Source organism: Lycorma delicatula, chromosome 5 (assembly GCF_047948215.1).
Source record: "Lycorma delicatula isolate Av1 chromosome 5, ASM4794821v1, whole genome shotgun sequence".
NCBI classification, from domain to species: Eukaryota; Metazoa; Arthropoda; class Insecta; order Hemiptera; family Fulgoridae; genus Lycorma; species Lycorma delicatula.
The window spans coordinates 79824693-79847010 of NC_134459.1; the positions used below are offsets into that span (position 1 = coordinate 79824693).

General features: G+C 27.0%; 1 protein-coding gene across 3 annotated transcripts in view; it reads left to right on the forward strand.

The window, feature by feature from the left end:
- The first annotated feature begins 12910 nt into the window (after positions 1-12910).
- Positions 12911-22318, forward strand: part of sosie (oogenesis-related protein sosie) — an 81080-nt gene continuing 71672 nt past the window's right edge. For all 3 annotated transcript variants that reach the window (XM_075366445.1, XM_075366444.1, XM_075366446.1), the window contains exon 1: positions 12911-13111. In XM_075366445.1, the coding sequence (XP_075222560.1) occupies positions 12976-13111 (136 nt within the window). In that variant the 5' untranslated portion in view covers positions 12911-12975. The remainder of the gene's footprint in view (positions 13112-22318) is intronic.

A 22318-nucleotide genomic window follows, 5' to 3' on the forward strand; every position in this document is an offset into this window, starting at 1 on the left:
AATTTACTATTTGAGAACCAAAAATCTCAACCTCAAAATGATATGAACAAATAACACAACGGAAAGCACTGAAAAAAATTATGAAAAACTTTTCATAAGAACGTTCTTCAGAACATTCTGAAGAAATTAACCAATAAAATTCAGATGGCACAAAATTTATATTATGATCTCCTAATCAGAAAGAGTTTAAAGTACTTCTATAAATCAAAAAGTATTTAAATTAGCGATAATCTAAAATTAATTCATGCTGTAATCCTGACAACTCAGACCGATAATCCGTCTTTAATATGAAGTTAACAATTACTAAAAAATACGAAAAATTGATTTACTGGCGAAATTACCAAGGAATTATTACTTGTTGTCCTGTGCTGTACAAACTTAAAAATTATGAACGAAATGATTTGATGATTAGAAATGATATAGAAAAACTTTGTTTTTTAAGAAAATATTTTTTCGCTACATCAACGTATGAAGTAAACTGTAGGCCAATATGTATTAAAGAAAATCTTTAACTTTCCGTTTACTCTAACGGCAAATTTACTTTGCCGATCTCCGTGACGGAGTAGTAACGTTTCGGCCGTTCATCCGGAGGTCCCGGGTTCGAATCCTGGTCAGGAAAATTATTTTTCACACGCTACAAAATTCTATTTCCATATCCAAGCAAACATTTTTTTGCTTTGAAAAAAATAAAAGATTTCAGAAATTGTCAATCAGTAAAGACATCCTTAAAACTGTATGTCACCGTAAACATAAAAAAAATACGTGTTAATTATAAGTAATAGACAATAGATATATAATAATAGATAATAAACAATGTTTAAGTGTTGCACATAATAAGAAAAAAATAGAAAAATTTGTTACAAAACTCTTATCGACCCGATTTCATTTTTTAAACAACGAATAATCATAAGAATTTTATTATTTCTGTAAATGTGATATGTATACATATAAATGAAATCGAGCAGGTAAGAGTTTTGTAACAAATTTTTATTATTTTTTTTCTTATTATATGAAACGCTTAAACATTGTTTATTATTTATTTTTGTATATCTACTGTCTATTACATATATTTAACATGTATTTTTTAAAACAAAAATTCTAAATTAATAACAGATTTTGATAATAGAAATGTAGTGTCTTACCTTATTGGATATTGGTATCGTTTTGTTAAAAACAGTTTTATTTATATTACAGAAATTTTTGTTTTTTGAACGGAAGAAATTATATCTGCGAGACTCTTACCGTACGGTTTACAATTACATTGTAATTTTTTTGGATATCATTTTTTTTTTTTTTTTTATTAATTACTGATTGCTATCTTATGGATTTATTATTAAAATTTATTGTCTTAGAAAAAGCAAATTGAATTTCACGGCCAGTTTTTTTTTGTTGATAGTCATATTTTTCCTTTTTTAATAAAACTAGTATAATGGACCTTTACGTATCGAAAATGCGTGATGTATTGCACTTATTACTTTGTAAGTGTAACCCTCGATTTTTATCGTTAGTTTCGATTTTACCAATCGAATTTATTTCTGTTTTATTTATTCCTTTTTAATAAAACCTAGTATAATCTCTTGTAAACTAATACTTTTATTTTTTTTTTAAAGAAGTGATAGGAATTAAAAAAATTGTTTCACCTTCAGTACTTTCATTTACATAACAGCATTTACTATTAAAATAAGCTGTAGTATATTTTCTTTTAAATTTTATTATTTTAAGTACATTATCAAGTTTTTGGACGCTACATAGTACTACCAAGTACTGCTATATAGCAGCGCGATTCGTAAAGGTATATTAAAGAAAAGAATAAAATGACATATTCGAGTCCCGCGGTTCATCAAATAGAAAAAAAAACGTTGTCTAACAAAATTCGAGGTATTTTTTGAAACTATTCTTTATTACTAATCTAATTGAACTAAAATATAATGTTTTAACGCTTATTTTTTCCCCCCATTTTCATTTTAATATTAGGTTAGATCATGTTTAGAACTGTAAACGTAGTTCGTTGACTTCATCGCCTCTTACCGACGAAGTCCTAATGAACTCCGTGATACTACCTATTATGAAAAAAAAACGGCACACCTCTATGAATTACTGACGACTTTCTGATTGGTTCGATAGTAGTGGCGTTAGTACAGACGCTGGGGTTTTCACTGATGTTTTTTTTCTTCTGAAAATTTCTAGGAATGTACTGTCTGGATTTTTGTGGTGTATCAGATACGATATACATAGCTCAAAAACAATGTCAATTAGATATGAACTGAAAAGGATTTCTTGATTCTATTTCTACCACTCCAATATTATGTTTCAGGACCAATTAATATCTAGCGTGAAGTAAATCTTGCATGTCTTCCATAAGTGCTGAAGTTGGTTTTTCACTTGATACCATCATTTATAGGAATACACAATAATGAGATAGCAGGCATTTTAATGAAGAAAAGAACAGAGGTTACTTTAGCAACAAAATTAAAATTACCATACCTTTCTATCAAGCGTTCTGTTATTAATAAATTTAAAAAGAAAGTTATGAGCACCTGGTGATATGAAGTAAGAAATGACAAATGATAGTAATTATGAAATTAAAATCACGATTCTTTTGAAGAACATCATGGAATTATATCCATTTCTCTCCAAAGTACATAATGGAACCCCGTATTGAGCTGGGAACATCTAAAAGAAACTACAAATTCAATGTATAAATTTAACACGTTATAAGTGAGTGGTTGTACAGCGAAGCTAAGGGCCAAATGTCTGAACATTGAATAAATAAATACATATATTAATTAATTCACAACTTAAGCTCAAAGATTGTGTTCGGCTATATAGGATGGATATTTTAAGCGTATAAAAGTTCCTGACTGGGATTCACCCGCAGTACCTTCCAGATGAAAGGCCTTCCGGATGACGTTACCACTTTGTCATAGATATGGACTAAAGAGTTCGAAGTTCGACAGTTTATAACGAATAAAAAAATAAGTAACGAGTAACGTACAACTTAAAAGATAAAATAAGTAAAAAAGAACAAGTTGTAAGTAACCTCTATTACGTTTTTTTTATTTATCTAAGGGAGGAAGTAAAAATGGCATAATTTTTTAATTCATAATTAATTTATTTTATAAGTTAAAATTAAGTAGTTAATAATTATATTGTATATTATGTATAACTATTTTATATTTGTATATTATTAAGTATATATTATACTTAAATATATTTCATTGTTTTCAATCATAGAAGTATAAATAGTTTTACAAACAAAAAAAAATCTGATGTGGACAACACGTAACATCCTTGTGCGCCTATTAAATTACATTTACACATTTTTTAAAATGAAAAGTACATAAAATTTTTTTTCATTAAAAACGTTTGATATTTTTTCATATTTTTTTTTTTTTTTTTTTTATTTATAATTCATCGTAAAATATTTTTTACAATGGAAGGTTAATAATTATTAATAAATCAATATATTTAAATTACAAAAAGAAGTTAAAAAAAAGGAGATAAAGTCTGATTAGAACCGATGTGCCTTCCCCTAGGATCCAAATATTTCCTTAATTAAAGTTTTATTTGGCTATAACTCTGGAACCAATGAAAGTAAGTACCACTTATGATATATCATTGAAAAGCTCTCAATGAGGGCTTATTACTGCAGTTAATAAAAAGTTCAAAATCCAAATGTTTTTGGATTTTGGGCTTTTTTGAAGACTTTTGGTTCAGTCGATTACAATAAAAAGGGGAGGTGCACAACTTGATGTTACAACAGTCCTAAATCCAAAATTTCAACATTCTACATATAGTGGTTTTTGAATTATGTGAGATACATACGTACAGACCTCATTCTGAAACTAGTCAAAATGGATTCAGGGATGGTCAAAGTGGATATTTCCGTTGAAATATGGAAACCGAAATTTTTCGCGATCATAATACTTCTTTTACTTCGTACAAGGAAGTAAAAATATATATAATTTTACTTAGAAGTTAAAAATATTAAATTCTAATCATTGCACTAAATTTATCTTACACGGTTATTAAAAGTAATAATTTAAACATGGAAATTTATTTTACATTTTAGTGAAAATATCAGCACTAAAATATTGTTTAAGAAATAATTAAGTTTTAGATTTAATAAAAGTAAACCAGGAAAAATGTAAAACTAGATACTTCTATTGTAATAAAATTAATCTTAATAATTAATAAAATCTTTTAACCTGATATTTTAGTTGTATTAAAATGAGAATATTTTATATACATTTTATGTTATTTTCAGCACACTTCTTTCGAGGTTCTTCCATCCTCATCAATTTTATTTCTAATATTCTCTGAAATAATTACAAAAAAATAATTGTAAATTCACAAAATTATAGCTAAGCTCAATAAAAACTCATTATTTATTACACTGAAATTAAAAGTTAATATCAAATATTTGAGATATTTAATAAAATTACTGTACGAAATCAGATCACAATATTTGTTTTAATTTTCTTTTTTTTTTTAACTGAAGCTTGATAACGAAGGCTTCAGGATGGGAAATCAACTTCCTTTTCTTTTCTGTTTAGCCACCGGAACCACCGTAACGTATAACTCCAGAGGATGAATGAGAATGATATGTATCAATGTGAATGAAGTTTAGTTTTGTAGTCTCAGGTCGACCATTCCTGAGATGTATGGTTAATTGAAACCCAACCACCAAAGAACACCGGTATCCACAATCTAGTATTCAGAGAAGATGGGAAGTCAACTGAGAAAAACAAGCGTCACGAAAAAGCGTCACACGCTAGCCGATAAACTAGTTCATTCAAAAATCGTGTTCAAAGAATGATACTGATACTGTTTTTTAAACGGTTTTTGATATCTCTCATGTTTGTTATTTTTATTTTAATAACCGATACATTCTTTGTATTATACAATGTTAACGAGAAGTACTATAACTGTTTCTATTCTCTGTTAATTTAACTTTGTCAAAATCGTGACTACTACTATTTTCAACCAAATTATTGCAAATAAAAGCGCATGTTAACCTAGATATGGTTGAGTTTCTGTGAGGAATCTGTGTAGTTCATAATCTACCTAATAATAAAGTATAAATAAAAAAAATTATCATTTGTGTTTACTGCGTATACGATATTGCATAATTAATAATTCATATAATATTGCGTAAGAAGCTTCGCTTCCGCCGATTGTCCAGGCACTCTTTATATTAATTAGCGACTGGTTTCTCTGACTAATTACACTGTGTACATTTTAAAATTATTTTGTTATGAAATTAGTAGTTTACTGTAGTAAACAAAGATAGATTATGATGCACAAATGTTCAAAAATCAAACAGCTAAAAAAAATAATCTGAAAAAGCAAAAAATTATGATAAAATCCTATAAATTATTACTTTAGGCATAGATTTTCATTATTAAATATTTGAAAAAAAAAAGATATTATTTCATTTCTTAATTAGATATTTTAATTATTAAACATTTTTAATAATTATGAAAATACCTTGTAATATCATGCAAAAATGTATGGAATACAATTTCACTTCTTAGACATCATATTATTCTATAACGGAAAATGGCTATTTTGAATTTTACTTATATAAATTGAACATTCAAGTTGAAGAAAATATATCATCTTATTTCTTCCTCAAGGTGAAGAAAATATATCATCCTATTTCTTCCTTGTCCCTTGTTTATCCGTATAGAAAAACTTAAATATTTTCAGATAATTTTATACAGTGAAATAATAATATAAATACCTTAAAAAATTTCCTCCACAAATACAACACAAAAAATGTATCAGGGACAACACTACAAAAGTACTTCTAATTAATTAAAAGTTGCATATGGTAAAATTATTTTCAATTAACATATTATAATTAATCAATTTAGTTTTGTAAAGATTTTTGAACACATCTGTTCGCTCCGGATCAGAAATACACAGATTAAAATCAAATTTTCTCGCTTAATAACCGACTTAAAAAAAATAGCTTCTCAATTCGTGTAATTTGTAAAATATGTTCTTTTTTATGTAAATATTGAAGCTATCAGGTGCACTGATTGTTAATTTTCTTAAAAGATAATATCGGTGCAAAATTTTTTTTATGAAAAAATATCCAGTTGTGTGACAATTTTTTTTTTATATGACTGCATAAGCTCGAAGCTTATGAGTGGAAATATTGAATGGAAATTTTTTAATGAAAAAGAATTTCATATCTGACCCTCATTCGAACCCGGAACCTTCCGGATGAAAGGCGAGACGCTACCACCCCACCAGAAATAATATTTTTTGAGGTTATTTTTACTTTAAACTGGATTTTTTTAGCGTATGAATAAATAGTTAGGTTTTTTGGTATTTAAACTATTTAAAATTTCAAGAAAATTAGGTAGAAAATGGAAGTAAAGATATAACCAATTAAAATAGCCTAAGCTCAAGTTTGATATGGTTACCTATTAATTTCTCTGCTTTCTTTTTTTTTATATTCTTACCAAGGCAATCTTTGGTATTTTTTGCATACGGATTTCTGTCACATATATTGTTGGATATCTATATTTTAAATAGAAATAAAACTAGAACAATTTAAAGTAAAATAAACGTTTTAAAAAATCATAAAATCGACTTCAAAAAAATAAATAAAATTAATGATGGCAAATTTTTAAATTTTACCTTTTTGAAATGGGTGATAAATTAAGTTGGTAATTTTTTTTTTGTAATCTGGCGCTATTTTAAAAATCGAAATTAAAAGGATACTAATTTTTATTTTTTACTTTCCCGTCTAAACAGTGCTATAGCAGAGTTATAGCTCTAGGAGGGAAATTATTGTAATCGGTCCAATCTGAGCATATGCGGTTTTCACCGGATCTTGATGTTTTCACACCTAAGGAACCTAAAAATGTTTGTACGTACATGTATTCGGTATTGGCTTCTAAATTCCTTATATTTCCAGAACTACTGGACCGATTTTGACCAAACTTGGTCAGATTACTTTTTCATATGGGGTATTGATGCCATTAAATCTTCAACTTAAAAGGTCAAGGTGGTGAGACTGTAGTGCAAGGTCATTCTCAGTATCTCGAGATTTTGCCTAGTGAGGTCATATTTTTCTTAGGAACATTTATTAACGATTAAAAAAGATCAATATCTGTAAAAACGTTTTTTGCGAAATCGCACCCTCAGCCCAAAAAAATTCTGTTGTAGTCGTCTGCTACGATGTGACGTCACAGGTGAGCGGTAGAATTAAATAAATGAATATTATTTAAAGTGTAAAAAAATAACTCGGTCTGGCTGGGTCTCGAATTCGTTCGCCCGATTAAATCGATCCCGGGTGCGTTAAGGCTCGCACCAACACCAGTCTGCCGAGCGTACATGCGAAATTTGTTCTACGTAATTTATGAAATTACATTAGTTTAATTAGTGCCGAACATCGCCATACCTAGTACTGCCATACCCGCATGAATTAAATACGGTATTCGCGTGCGCTTCAGTTAGAATCATTAAATTAAATAATCGAAAAAATATTATATTTAAATAAAATGATAAATATTTTAAACTAAGTTGTGTGTGTATGTGTGCATCAGAAATAACCCGTTGTAGGACTTTTTATTGTTTTGAAAACGGCTTAATTTTTTGTTTAGATTAATAAATTTTATTTCTTAAAACGTTTGTTAACTATTTAAATTTATTCGATTTAAAATGTTTTATTACAAAAATAGACCTGTTTACGAATGTTATATGAAAAAGATACTTCAGTAAATATTAGATAAAGTAAAAAAAATTCGTAAAATTAAAATTGTAATTACAAAACACGCTCTAAGAGTAAAGAAATTAACTCCACAATATTACTAATATTATAACTAATAATTGAACTGCAGTATCATGCAAAGTTAAAAAAACACAATAAGTTTAAATAATAATAATAGTAATACATCGTTAAAAGAATGTTTATTATATTAAATTATATTTGCTAATCATACTAAATTAACTGTAAACTTAAAATTTACGTAAAAAAGTTAAAAATAATGTTGCATTACTTTCCTGGCATTGTTTATTTTTTCTCATATAATAAAAAAATAATTAAAACATGAAAAGATTACCTAAGATTTCTTTTTGAAAGGGGATAAGCTATAATGTAGTTTTATTGTAAAATTATCGTCGAAACGTAGAGAAATGCGAAAAAATATTTTTTTGAGTGATTACCATACTTTCCTATGATGCTGCATAGCATTCTTAAGAGCGATGATGCCAGAAAAATAAAACCATAAAGTGCTTTGGTAATTTTTCCGGTTTTCGATATAATTTACATTTATTTGTATCGAATGATTAAAACTTGAATATAAAGCATTTCAAAAAGTATTATTATTATTTTTTTTAAAGCATTAATGCGTATTAAAAATTTGCAACGGAAACAAATAATTCAATTAAATCGAAATTTGAAAATTATTTTAAAACCATTCTATCAATATCGATGGATATCGAAAATTATCTACATCATACATACCCATGGATGAAAAATAAAAAATCTTATGTGGACACCACATGACTTCCTTGTACGCTTATTAAATTACTCATACACATTTTTTTTTTTAATTAAAAGTACATAAATTTTTATTTCACTAATAACTTATGATTTTTTTCATTTTTTTTTATTGTTATTATTGAATTATTATTTATTATAAAAACTTTTTTACAATCAAAGGTTAATAATTATTAATAAATCAATATATTTAATTTAAAAAAAAAAAGGAAATGAAGTCGGATTCGAACAGATGTGCCTTCACATTGGAAGATCCAAATATTTCATTAATTGAAATTTTATTTGGCTATAACTCTGGAACCAATGAAAATAAGTACCACTTATATATATCGTTGAAAAGCTCTCAATTAGGGCTTATTACTGCATTTAAGAAAAAGTCAAAAATTCAAAGTAGTTTATATAATAAATAAATATAATTATAAATATTATCTAACCAAACTTAACCTACGCTCGTTTCGCTCGCTAACCTTGACTAGCGACCGAAGGTTAGCAACCGAAGTGAGCGTAGGTTAAGTTTGGTTCGATTATATTTATACTTTTAGATTTATTTGTTATATAAATTTATATAATCTAACCAAACTTAACCTACGCTCTTTTAAACTCGATTCACTGGCTCGCTTAAACTGATCTTATATTTTCCCTATAAATTCCTATTCTGGTCCGGTAATTCTTCTCATTGAACAACATCTGTCGACCGTGTACTAGGGACAGTATTACAAAGAACGATTGTTAAACGGACCTGTTAGCCTTGATTCCCTTTAGTCTCCTTCTGGATTTCTTCCGAATTCCGTCCATTATAATTTTCTATTACTTTCTTCTTAATTGGAAGAGATCCGTTACTCAGGTCCGTTACACTGGTCTTGTTACAGTATTTTTGGTAGCTTTTATGCATTGTATATTGAAGATAAATGAATTAAACTGAGACATTATTTTTTTAGGATAATGTAATTTTAGGCATGGATTAAACCTGATCTCATAAACATGATAAGAATCAGAGATGGAATGCATAAACGGCTTTCAAAAGAGCCTTTAACTCCTCTTTGAAAAATAAATATACAGAAAATAGTGAACTTAAATCCAGATTACGCGTTAGTAAACGTGAATATTAAACTAATCAACTAAACAATTGTAAAAGCAACTCAAAGCTATAGATATACATCGACGGCATTAAACAAAATCAACAAGTAAATTACGAAAGTAATGTTATTTAAGAGGATATGTGCGAATTTAGTAGCTTTTTTTTTATTACGTAAGTAAAAAAATATGCACAGCTAATTAAGATCATCTCTAAATAATAATGAAAATTTAAATATACAAAAGAACATATCCCTGACGTTATTTTAACTCATTTATCTGCCTACTGAGTAGATTCTGTTGTTATATTTAGAAATGGTATTAGTCTTTGATTTAATAAATTCAACAATTTCAACGTTAAAATTAATTTCTGAGAAAATAGGTGATTTTTTTCCTTTTTAATTAAAATAATTTTATAAAAAGGTGTATTTCGTAAAACTTTCAATGTGGATAAAATTAAACGCCTATTTAAGTCAGGGAACTTAACCAAACCAGAAAATAATAGACCAATTAGTCTGAATAATAATATTTTTAAAGTAATGGAAAAATTAATTTAGTCATCTAAGCAGTTTTATAAACCCACCGGGTTGGTCTAGTGGTTAGCGCGTCTTCCCAAATCAGCTGATTTGGAAGTCGAGAGTTACAGCGTTCAAGTCCTAATAAAGCCAGATATTTTTACATGGATTTGAATACTAGATCGTGGATACCGGTGTTCTTTGGTGGTTGGGTTTCAATTAACCACACATCTCAGGAATGGTCGAACTGAGAATGTACAAGACTACACTTCATTTACACTCATACATATCATCCTCATTCATCCTCTGAAGAATTATCTAAACGGTAGTTACCGGAGGCTAAACAGGAAAAAGAAAAGCAGTTTTATAACTAAACATAATAACGGATTTTTTATTAAATGGATTTCAAACCGGTGATAACGTATAAGTTTCAAACCATCATGAATTCCAAGATAATAAAAACACAAAATATTCTCTTATTGGCTGCTTAAACAACATTTCTAGATAATTAAACATTTCTAATAATTCCTATTAAATTAGAAATAAATTTCTAACAATTAGATAAAAGAAACAAAGTTTTAAGGTTTTTTGTAGACCTAGCTAAGGCTTCAAACATAGTTTCGCATACCACATTTCTTAAAATTGGAAATGTACAGCATTATAAATGTTTCTCTTGAATTTTTTTAACTTATATAGATGATCGTACTCAAATAGTCTCAATTAATAATTCCAAAATAAATAAATTGCACTCGTTTAAATTTTTACTATCCCAAAATAGAGTTTTCGCATATTATTTTTCTCCTATATGTTAATTATTTATTATTAATGAATTTACATAATTGTAAAAAATAGTTTAGAAATGTTAATCCTTTCACAACCTGACCGTATTATGATGTAACGCCCCCCCCCCCTTATGATGTCACACACTCCTCTCCAAACCAATAGGATTGCAATATTTTAGTCACCCCAGACGCGGCCCCGCCCCTTCACCATTTTATTTTACTTCTTTATTTATCAAAATCGGGGAACCTGTTCTCGAAATAACAGAGTTTTAGTTAAAATTTTATCATTTCATAATTATGTAGGTAAATTTTTCAACCAGTACTGTAATTTACTGTACAAATAATTCAAGTTACGTTGGTAAATTGCAAAGATGTTTAATTTTCTTATTATCTTTAAATTTCATACCAAACTGAAGTAAAACTTCACTACAATTTTCCATCTTGTGCCCATTATTTTTATTTGCGTTTGTCTATTCTTCTGTTTATATTGCATTACCCGTAAACGGTACTTAAGACCATATCTGTTTCAACGAATCTTGCAAAACTACCTTATCTTAATGAAATAAAAGTCTAATTTGAATCAAAAATTGTTCATTTGAATTATTTATCAGAGCACTTGATAAAAAATAGATCTTTTGGTATTTATTCATTTAGGATAAATTTGTAAAAGTTGAAAGAGTAGCAAAATTGAACTAGCTCTGTTATTGGTAAAATCTTTTTCATTTTACTCGCACAGAATGTATTTTTGAAAAAAAAGTCTTAACAGACAAAATTTGGTAAAGTTTGGTAGGAGTTTTTTATTTCATTTCGTACGGGAAAGGGAGAGTTCCCTTTTAGTGAAAGAATTTTTATATATGATTCTACTAATTGCTAAAGATGCATTTTAGTGAGAAATTTCACTCAGTAAATTAGAATTTTAAACAACTTTCATAATGTGCTTCTTTCATTATTTTACGGAAACAGTTTTGTTTTTATTTACATGAAAGGTATGTGATTTAGTAAAATAGTTCAGGCCAGTTGAAATTCTACAAGATTTCAGAAGAATTCCTTCAAGAAGACTGGCCACCCCAGTTCTTGTTTATAGAAGCTAGTCGGCGAGTTATGAGTCATGTCCACAAAAAGACAAGAAAGTAAGATACAGCCAACGGAGATGAGATTTTTAAGAGGCAGAAAGGCGTCACACGGTTAGATCGGATACAAAATAAAGAAATAAGAACCGATTTAGATATTTATATATTGAATGAAAGAGTGACAGATTACCACAATCGATGGAAGCAACACCTGGAGAGAATGGCTGATAATAGGATTCCCATACAAGTACAAAATTATAAGCCACGCAAAAGAAGGACATTGAAAGACCACGTAAAAGACAGCAATAGCTCATTGTGAATTCGAACAGGCAAAAGCTTAATCCTTGTGTCTAAGAAGAAGAAGAAGAAAAAGATATTTCAAGGGTAAAGAAAATAGCATTTGAAACAATTGGAGTTCTTTTTCAGTTTGATGAATCCCAGATAATTCAAACTATATTTTATATATATATATATATATATATATATACGCGCACGCACGCGCACACACATACACTAGTATGTACTTATATTTGTGAATTGAATGTATATAAATATATTTTAATTTAAAAAATTTTATATCGGTATTTCATATATCTTGTATCTTATTCTTATTTTCTTAATTGAAAGATGATAGTAAACTTACCTTCTTATGTCAGATAATTATCAGATTAAATAGGTTTAATTTCAATATTCTTAATTATATTTAAGTTTGGAATAAGTAACTATTAAATATTTTGTTTAAATTATAAATTCTGACTACTGATATTTCTTTTTCAAAAATCATTTACAACAGCGTGATACTCGTTAATATGACCTTAGTACATTTAAGTGGTGGGGAGAATAATAATAATAAATAAACATTTTTGTTGGATAATTCGTGAACCGAAAGGGTTGCTTTAAGGGGGGATAGTTTTACGTTTACGGGCGCCGCCTGCAGAGTTCGTTTATGCGCCATAAGGGAAGAAACTTGCATTGTGAAGAGTTTGGCCGTAGCCTGTTGCCCGCCACTCAAGATGTGGAATTGGTGTTGGGGTGTCGTCCTGGCGTCAGCCGTTCTAGGTGCCTCGGCCCAAGAGAACCAAATTCGCGCCAAGCGTCTGACTACTTTTGGAAAAACAGCTCCAGTACCAAGTCAGCCTCCCTCGACAGGTAAAATGTTTGTAATGGGAAAAAATCCCGCGAAAATTGTAATTTTATTATTTTTTTATTTAATATTTTATAATTACGAATATTATAGTAGAAAATAATTATTTTATGAAAATTATAATATTTTATCATATGCATAGTAAGTTAGAAAAAAAAATTATATTTATGAAACTAAACAAAAAGAAAAAAACGAATGTTTAAATAAAATTATAAAAGAAATTCATTCGTTACTAATTACAAGGCACGAATAACTAATTTTCGATTATTTTTTATGAAAGATCTCTTATTTAACTTTTAAAAAAAAATTAATTTTCAGTCAGTTTTACGTAATTTTTCAACTAAAAAAGAGCGAAATAAGAGGTGTTAAGACTAACAATTAGATCTATTTAGTCATTATTATATGAACCAAGCTTTACAGTATTTCTATAGACTTTTATAAAATCAAATTCTTTGTTATCTATTATAGTATAAACTTAAGTCTGGCGTTTCTTTTAGTAATCACGTCAGAATCATGTTTTAATCCAGTTCAAGATATCAAATGCGTGATTCTATAATATACCAACACTAAAAAAAAATCAATAAATTTACTTTTCTTTTTAACACGAATTACGCCATTTTTATAACAGTTAACAGTGATTTTTGCGTGTGATATAAAAAATATAATAGATAAAAAATGTATATATCTATATATATGTATATATATTTAAATAAAACATAATAAATATTAAAATGATACAAAAAATAATTTTTTGAATACTTTACTTAACTTTTATAAAGTAAAATTAAAATATGTATATAAAAATCGTATGATCGGTTTTATACATCGCTTATTTATTACTTTAAACATTCAGATCCAATTTATTAAAGCCTGCTTAAAGAATTTAATGACGTAAAATAAACTAATAAAACATATCTATCCGCCTCGGTAGCGTAGATGATATTTGCCTGCTATACGATGTTCCCGGGTACGATTGTCGGCTAAGATATGAATAACAATTGTTAACAATAGTAATTGATAACAAGTTTATCTCAACCTAATTATTATTTAATCTCAATAATCGTTTTGATTTAAAATTAGATATACAATTTTTATAAAAGTTGTTATTTTAGATTTTAACAACACACTACATTAAAGGCAAAGTTCATTTTCTTAAATTGTAAGACCAAAATTTATTAACTAGTATATGGATTATTGATTTTTTAGTTATAAATTTTTCAAAACAGAGTTTTTCTTAAATTAAAAAAATGTACAGATCATAATTTAAAAAAAAGAATAATATTTATACATCACATTTTATCAGATGATTGTGCAATTTAAATTTTTACTTCATTTTCCTCGAAAAAAATAAAAATTCAAACGTTATTATCTTTTGTATTGTTTTTTGTCTACGTTATCCAGTGAAACAATGATTACCAGTACAAGAAATTAAGTTTGTATGATAAGTGTAACCGTCTTATAACAAAAATTATTTTAGTTAATTAAAATTTAACTGATTTAATATATGAAATTACGTATAAATAATAATTATTATAATTTTAACTTATTTTTATATTATTTTGGACAGCCTTACAGTTATAGGAACTCATTAAACCAAAGCTACTTTCAAAATTTCTAACTAGCACAAAATGGATGGCTTTTGTATTATTGCTGCTGCTTTTTCTAATAAAGTTCACATAGATTATTTTAAAATGAATATAAATCTATTATAATAGTGAAGTAACACACGTTTCATCTTTGAAATTTATTTAATATACTTTTTATTTTTAACAAAAGTCAAAAAAAGAGAAGGTTTTCAGTTAAACCTGTATGCATATACATACATATATATTATTATTATTATTATTATTATTATTATTATTATTATTATTATTATTATTGTATAATAACAGTACCAAAGAAAAAGAACCGATGTGATAGTTTAATTTATGATTTAAGTCAAAATATATATATATTATGTGTTTTCAAGCTTTGCTCTTCAGAAGGTGGGCAGATTAGACCAAAAAAAGTGAAAAATAGACCGAAGGAAGTGCCTCTCGTAGTTGTATTATAATCTTTTTCCAAATAATTTAACTAAAATTATTTATACGAAATCTTGTAGACGATTTTAAAACATTTTTAATGAAATTTTTGTTGTTACCGTTCTTAGTATCGGTTTGCTGTTAATAAATGACAGTCTGATATCATTCTGTTATTCAGATTATTTTCGCACGAATATTATAGTAAAAAAAATAACATATATTAAGCGTTTCGGACAGCAATGTTCACGCTCGTAACGTACCGAATGGGGGGAAAAGAGACCAGAGATTAAAGTTCACGATCGGTTCAATATCTTTACATTTTATGTAATTTATCTGCATCTTGTTATTTTTATTAAGAATCAGATTTTCTCCTTTTTTTGGAAACGCTGTTTTCATATTTATGCCGGCAATGATTTTTTTAGAGATATCCATATTTCAAATAAAAACAAAACTAAAATTTTTAAAAACATAAAAAACTGTAAAAGAGAAAGTAATTTTTTCAAATTTTTTAAATTTTAACCTTTTTGAAATCGACGGAAAATTAAGGAAAGGTAACTTCATAGATTTTTTTTAATTTTCGGCATCTTCAAAAGGCAAACATTAAAAAAGAAACGAATTGATGAGCATTATTTTTAAATTTTTGTAACTTTTTTTAAGACTATTTTTTTAAATCTATTTTAATTTACTTTTGGCCTAAACAAGGAACAAGACATAATCTCTTTGACAACAACAATGAAATTTATATAATTTAAAGGATTTTTTTTTGTAAGCATTTTTTATGAATAAAATTTATTTCAAAATGACAGAAATTATTATTATATAATAGCAGTACCGAAGAAAAACAGGGAGCCGATCTGATAGTGTGTTAATTTATGCTTTAAGTCAAATTAATTATAAATTAAAAGTTACATCAAATACATCTGTTAAAGTATATATAAAAATGTTTGTGATTGTTGAGCGCGTACATATGAAATAGAATTTTATTTCATTAGATTACAGTTGCCCGTCTCCTACCATGATTTATGCAAAACAATTACAGTATTTCGCGATGTCTATTAGCACTTACTATTATGCCTTTACGCAAGAATTTCTTACATCAGCTACTTCTACCAAGTAATAGCTTCATAAATAATTACTTGAGAAAATAAAAATTATTGTAGGAAACATAAATCACTACGTATAAGTTATAGATGATATTAAAAAAATATAATGTATAATAATAAAATTACATCATACATAAAAAAACTTTGAATATTTTTTTTTTAAAAGATAACGAATTTATTAATAGAGAGTCGAGTTAATATTAAAATTTAAATAATACCTTGGTGATAATTTTTCAAAGATTTAAAATAAATTTTTAGGATTCAAAAATCAGATAATGCTTAGCGTCTTTACATTATGAACAATGAGATCTGTAGTTAGGAAATTATAAAAACAAAAATCGAAAGTTCTTAATAATTTATCATTCCAGCATAACTCACTTGTTTTACAATTTTTTCTAGAATAAAATTACCTATTAATCAACTTATCAGTTAAATTTAGGTTAAGGGCATGCTTATTTATTGGAATAAGAATATAACAACGATAGCCCTTTGAAATCGACGGTACTATATTCATATTATTTGGTAATACTGTCAAATGAAATGCTCATGTTATGTAATAGTATATATCATTCTGACTTTCGTACTTTTTGAGAAGTATCAAAACAAGTTCAAATTAGTATCAAGAATAATTTGTACATTGAGGCTATAATTTTGAAGAAATTTAATGCTTTCAAATGTAATAGTCGATTATGAAAACAACTGAATATTTTAAAATCTCAACATTGATTTTAATGTAGCATTTGGTTAGAAGCTTTTTATACTTTTCCGCCTTAATAACTTTTTAAAAATGTTTATTTATGGGACAGTTATGTGCAGATTTTATTACACACAGTATTCTAATTTGATTTACTGCAGTGTTTTTAATTATGTTAATGATGAATTAAAAATTGATAGATAATCTATATATCAACCAATAGATAATCGGGAAATTTCAGATATCCACTGGCTGATATAACTTAAATCAATGTTTAAATTTACATAAAATTTCTTCACAATCTCAATGGATGAGTAAATGTTATATGTTTCCGATGTTTAATAAAAGAGCAATAATGAAGTGAAGTGATAGAAATTTGACTGTGAATTCCTACCCGAAAGAATTATTAATTATTGCTTTTGCTATAAAAATGTCATAGCAGAATTCTAAGTAAAAGTAATTATAATATTTATATTTAAAAAAATTTAAGAGATAAATCTAGAATCGGAGTCAAATACCCAATACCACTGTAAAAGATAGAAATTTAGGATTTCCTTAAGAAAAATTGTAAGTTATAAAAATCAGTTAATGGAATTTACGGCTCTAAATTCTTTATAAAATCATATTAACCAACAGATGATATTTTAACGTTAAACTGACTAAAACATTGTATAAATAAATTACTTGCAATTTTTTTACCTTAAAATGTTTTACAGTCGCCCCTCGGTTTTCCGCGGTAATTACCGGGAAGAGAATCGCGGATAATCTAAAATCATAGAAAAATTGCGGTTGATTCAAAAAAATATTTAAGAGTAATATTTGTTAAAGTGATCTACTACTGTACTACACTATAATATTTACATGGTATTATGTTAAGATTCAACAATAAATAATAAAATAAAATACAGTACGGTACATTACACTACTACGTACCTGGTAAAAGTAATACCTAAAGGTTTATTTAAAAGTACATATTAACATAACAAATTTTCACTATCACTAATATTGTAAATAAATAGACTGTATATGCTAAGTATTGCATTAACAAACACTTATTAAAATTAAAGTAGCTTACGAGAAAAAATACATAGACACTAAAAAAAGAAATTAATAAATTATTAATTTTATTTATTTTATTCTTTCAGATTTTTTTTTAATAAGACGAAATTGATAGTTGTTTTAGTGACTGAAAACACTTCCTTTTAATTTAACTTCGTAGTTTGCGTAGCTTAATATGAACTATCGTCCTCTCACATTCGCAATACAGCATTAACTTATTCAAAACAAACACACATTCAAGTAAAAAATAAATGAGAGTTAACTTATCACAGAACGATGAAAAAGAAAACTTATTGCTTCTTTATAAGTTTTTAAAACTTTTTTTTTCGAGAGGCATCGCGGTTAAACCGCTTGCGGATAATGGGGAGTTGACTATTTTAGTTTGATAAAATTGTTACAAAAATATAATTAATCCGTTTAATTTTTGTGTAACTATAACAATTTCTACACAATAGTAATAATCACATCTAATTTCACTAAAATTTAAACACAATCATACAGAATAGAGCTCTAATAAATGTTTTATTTATCGAGATGAGTATGTATATATATAAATGTATATATTTTACTTAAAAACATTATCTTTATTAATCTCTTGGTTAACCAATCAACTACACAAACTAATATATTAAATTCACTAATTTTCACTCATAATTCTGTAAACTTCCTCAGGTGACAATACGTACACATTCATACACCCATTATACAAAATTCTCTTGCATATTGTAGTACAGTACTCTTACAATATGTAAAAGAATTTTGAACGAATGTGGATTGTCACCTGAGGAAGCTTAGAGAATTCTAAGTGAAATGTAGTGAATTTAATTTATAAGTTTGTATAGTTGATTGGTTAAAAAAAGAGATTAATAAAGAAAATAATTTTAAGTAAAATATATCTTATTATATTTAATTCTGTCCAATCAAGAGGGAAGAAAAGTACGAGTAACAAAGAGACTATTCTAACATTTGTGTGAAAGATGAAGGGTAACTAGCAGTAAAAAATTAATAATATGAAACAGACGTTGTTGGTTATAATTCATTTTAATAATATTTATATTAATGATCCTGTGAAAATGATAATTAATATAAGTAGAATAAATAAATGTTTTGATGATGCTAACTGTAAAGTATTTAATAAAATTTTTATTAGGATGCTAAATAACTAATTTTATTTAATTAGTATTTTTTTTTTTTAAAGCTATTATGAAAGAAATTTTTTTAGCGTAATTTTAAATACATTTGTCAGAAGATTCTCTGCATGGGTTATTAAAAATCTGTTTTTCATTAATTTTCTCGTGGGTCGATTATGCTGAATAACAAGAAAATAGTTCTTTTATATGATTTTTGTTTTTATAAATTACTAACTACAGATCTCATTGTTCATAATGTAAAGACGCTAAGCATTATCTGATTTTTTTATCCTAAAAATTTATTTTAAATCTTTGAAAAATCATCACCAAGGTATAATATAAATTTTAATATTAACTCGACTCTATTAATAAATTCGTTATTTTGGAAAAAAAAATTGAAAGTCATTTTATGTGTGATGTAATTTTATTATTATAGATTATATTTTTTTAATATCATTTATAACATATACGTAGTGATTTATGTGTTTCCTACAATAATTTTTATTTTCTCAAGTAATTATTAATGAAGCTATACTCGGTAGAAGTAGCTGATATAAGAAATTCTTGCGTGAAGGCATAAATTCTAACTAGTTGTTTTCCGATTTCGAAGTGATACACGTAATTCAAAGAGAAATTTTTATAATGGATAGGAATAACTTAATTTCATCTACAAAAACTAAGTATGTGCACCCAATATCAATGAAATAGACATGATGTGTAGTTTAAAATGATGTTATAACAGGTTAATGATTAAACAGAAAATTAAAACAATTTTATTGTTTTAAAAATTAATTTTTTTTTTAAACAGGATTATTATTTTTTTTTAATTTTGTTTTTAAATATTTTCATTTTTAAAATTGCAAAGAAATTAATTCTATCCAAGATATTACTAAACTCCAATATTAGCATAGAAATATTTTTAAAAATTTCATAAAAAAGGAATAGACAGAGAGCCAACATTTGTTTAACGCGTTTGAAAAAAGGAATTTTTAAGAAGTATTTAAATAGCATTTATCACAAGGTTTTTTTCACGTATGTGTACGTAGTAATCTGTTTAACTTGTAAGCAAACTCCCCTCTTGGCCCAATGAGATAAGAATGGTATGTGTGACATATAAATGAGGTGCAGTCTTGTACAGACTCAGATCGACTATTCCTAAGATGTATGGTTAACTGAACCCCAACTACCAAAGTACACCGGCATCCACTGTCTAGCATTAAATCCGTATAAAAGTAATTAACTTTTACTAGGATTTGAACCTCATAACCTTCGACTTCGAAAATCAGCTGTTAAACAACTGAGTTGTATCGAGTTAACCGCTAGACCGGTGAACTACTCATTTATTTGGCATATAAAAATTGTCATGATCCACCCTGAAACTGTTTTTTTGTAAAGTTTGTTTGTTAAGGTGAAAAATAAGAAAAAATTGGAAAATTCTTTCTATAAAAGGGATAAACAATATCCCTAGTTATGTTTTAAATTCTCTAATGCCTATCATTTATTCTAATAAACAAGTTTTTCAACAATGAAGATTCGATCAAATCAATGTTTCTTACATTAAAGAGAAATAAAATTAGCCAAAAATTATAAAAACCTTCTTTTTGAGATAAGATTGTAATTTTATTAATGTAGACTAGTGGTCAGGACGAGCGAGCTAGCCCTTCTCGTCTAGTCTCGGGACTCTGCCCCATGGACCCCCGCAGTGTTCTTAATCCTCATGGTTGTTAGAATAATACTGATAAATAACAGTTAAAGCCTGAAAAGCGCTCTTTCCTCCAACGTTTTCCTCGTTCTTTTCATAGAAGCTCTGATATCCCCTCATACCTCCCCAAGGAGTCTAGTATCTCGATCTACGACTTAAAATCTTCCCTGGGATAATATGAACGTATCCTGAAATTTTTAAAGCAATCGATCGGTTCTCACATGATACTCTGATACCCCTCGATTATTTCGAAGACTATCAAGTTTGGTGGAGAGTACCAGTTGGTGTCATGAGATCATTTTTGGTTCTCTATTAAAATATAACATTTGTTTTGCTCAATTTTTTATTAGCGTTCCGCTCGCGCGCGCGCACACACATACACACACATACACACACACACTTTTTTTGTAATAGTATAGATTATACAAGATTATTAATTACTGATATAAAGACTTCTACTTAATGAATAATTATACAATTTTGTTTAACTGATCTCTTATTCCATTAAATTCACTATTTAATTAGAGTAAAATTTTATTTTTCATTTTTTTAAGAGGGAATTGAACATAAAGAAGCAGAAAGACTTCAATTGCTTTTTAGCTGAAATCGTTTAGTAGATATCTAAGTATCAATAAACTTTATTTAAAATTGTAATAAACTGCATTTTATTACTCTAAGTTTTACTTCCGACAGCTTGCCGGACTTTGGGTTTCACAATGTTTTTATCTTTTTTGTTTGTACTTTGGAAGTACAAACAACTGTTCCCAATAGCTCTAACGGACTGATCGATTTGAATGTAGTTTATAACAAAAGATTTGTGCTTTATTGGAGAAAGTCTCCGCCCATTGAAATATCATTTATTTATAATTAATTTATAGTAATCGACTTTATTTCAAGCGCGGTTACATTAGATTGCCCTTTTATACACACGTCGAATTCTACTGATATAATTATTTCCTATACGAGTGTATACTACCAATTTATTTTTATTTTAAATTGAGATTTCTTGTGATTATTGAAGCATATAATGTAATTTTTTTAACAAGATCTGTTATGTATTATTGATTTTTCTTTTGATTGGTTTTATTCAGAATGTATTACTTAACAATAGAATTTATTAAAAAATTCTAGCATTTGATATTAAAATTATTCAGAATTTGTTTAACGTTGAACTCTTTCTTCAAATATTAAATTGAGCTCTTTAATTACTAGATAAATAAAAAAGTTCTTTTTATTAATTTTCCCTTAAATTTTTTTAATTTTTTAAAACATTTTTTGGTTTATTTTCATGTATTATTATTTTTCCACCGTCGAAGAATAAATAACCAATGCCAGGGAAAGTATTAAAAATTAGTTGTCAACTTTTTCCCTTACATGTCTTATATAAGTTATTTTCTGATTTTTTACTAAAATATGAATAAAGTCGTGTAAAATAAAAAATATAACAGATAAACAGTTTAAATAAGAATTAAAAAAATCTTTGCTATCCAAAATAGTTGTGTT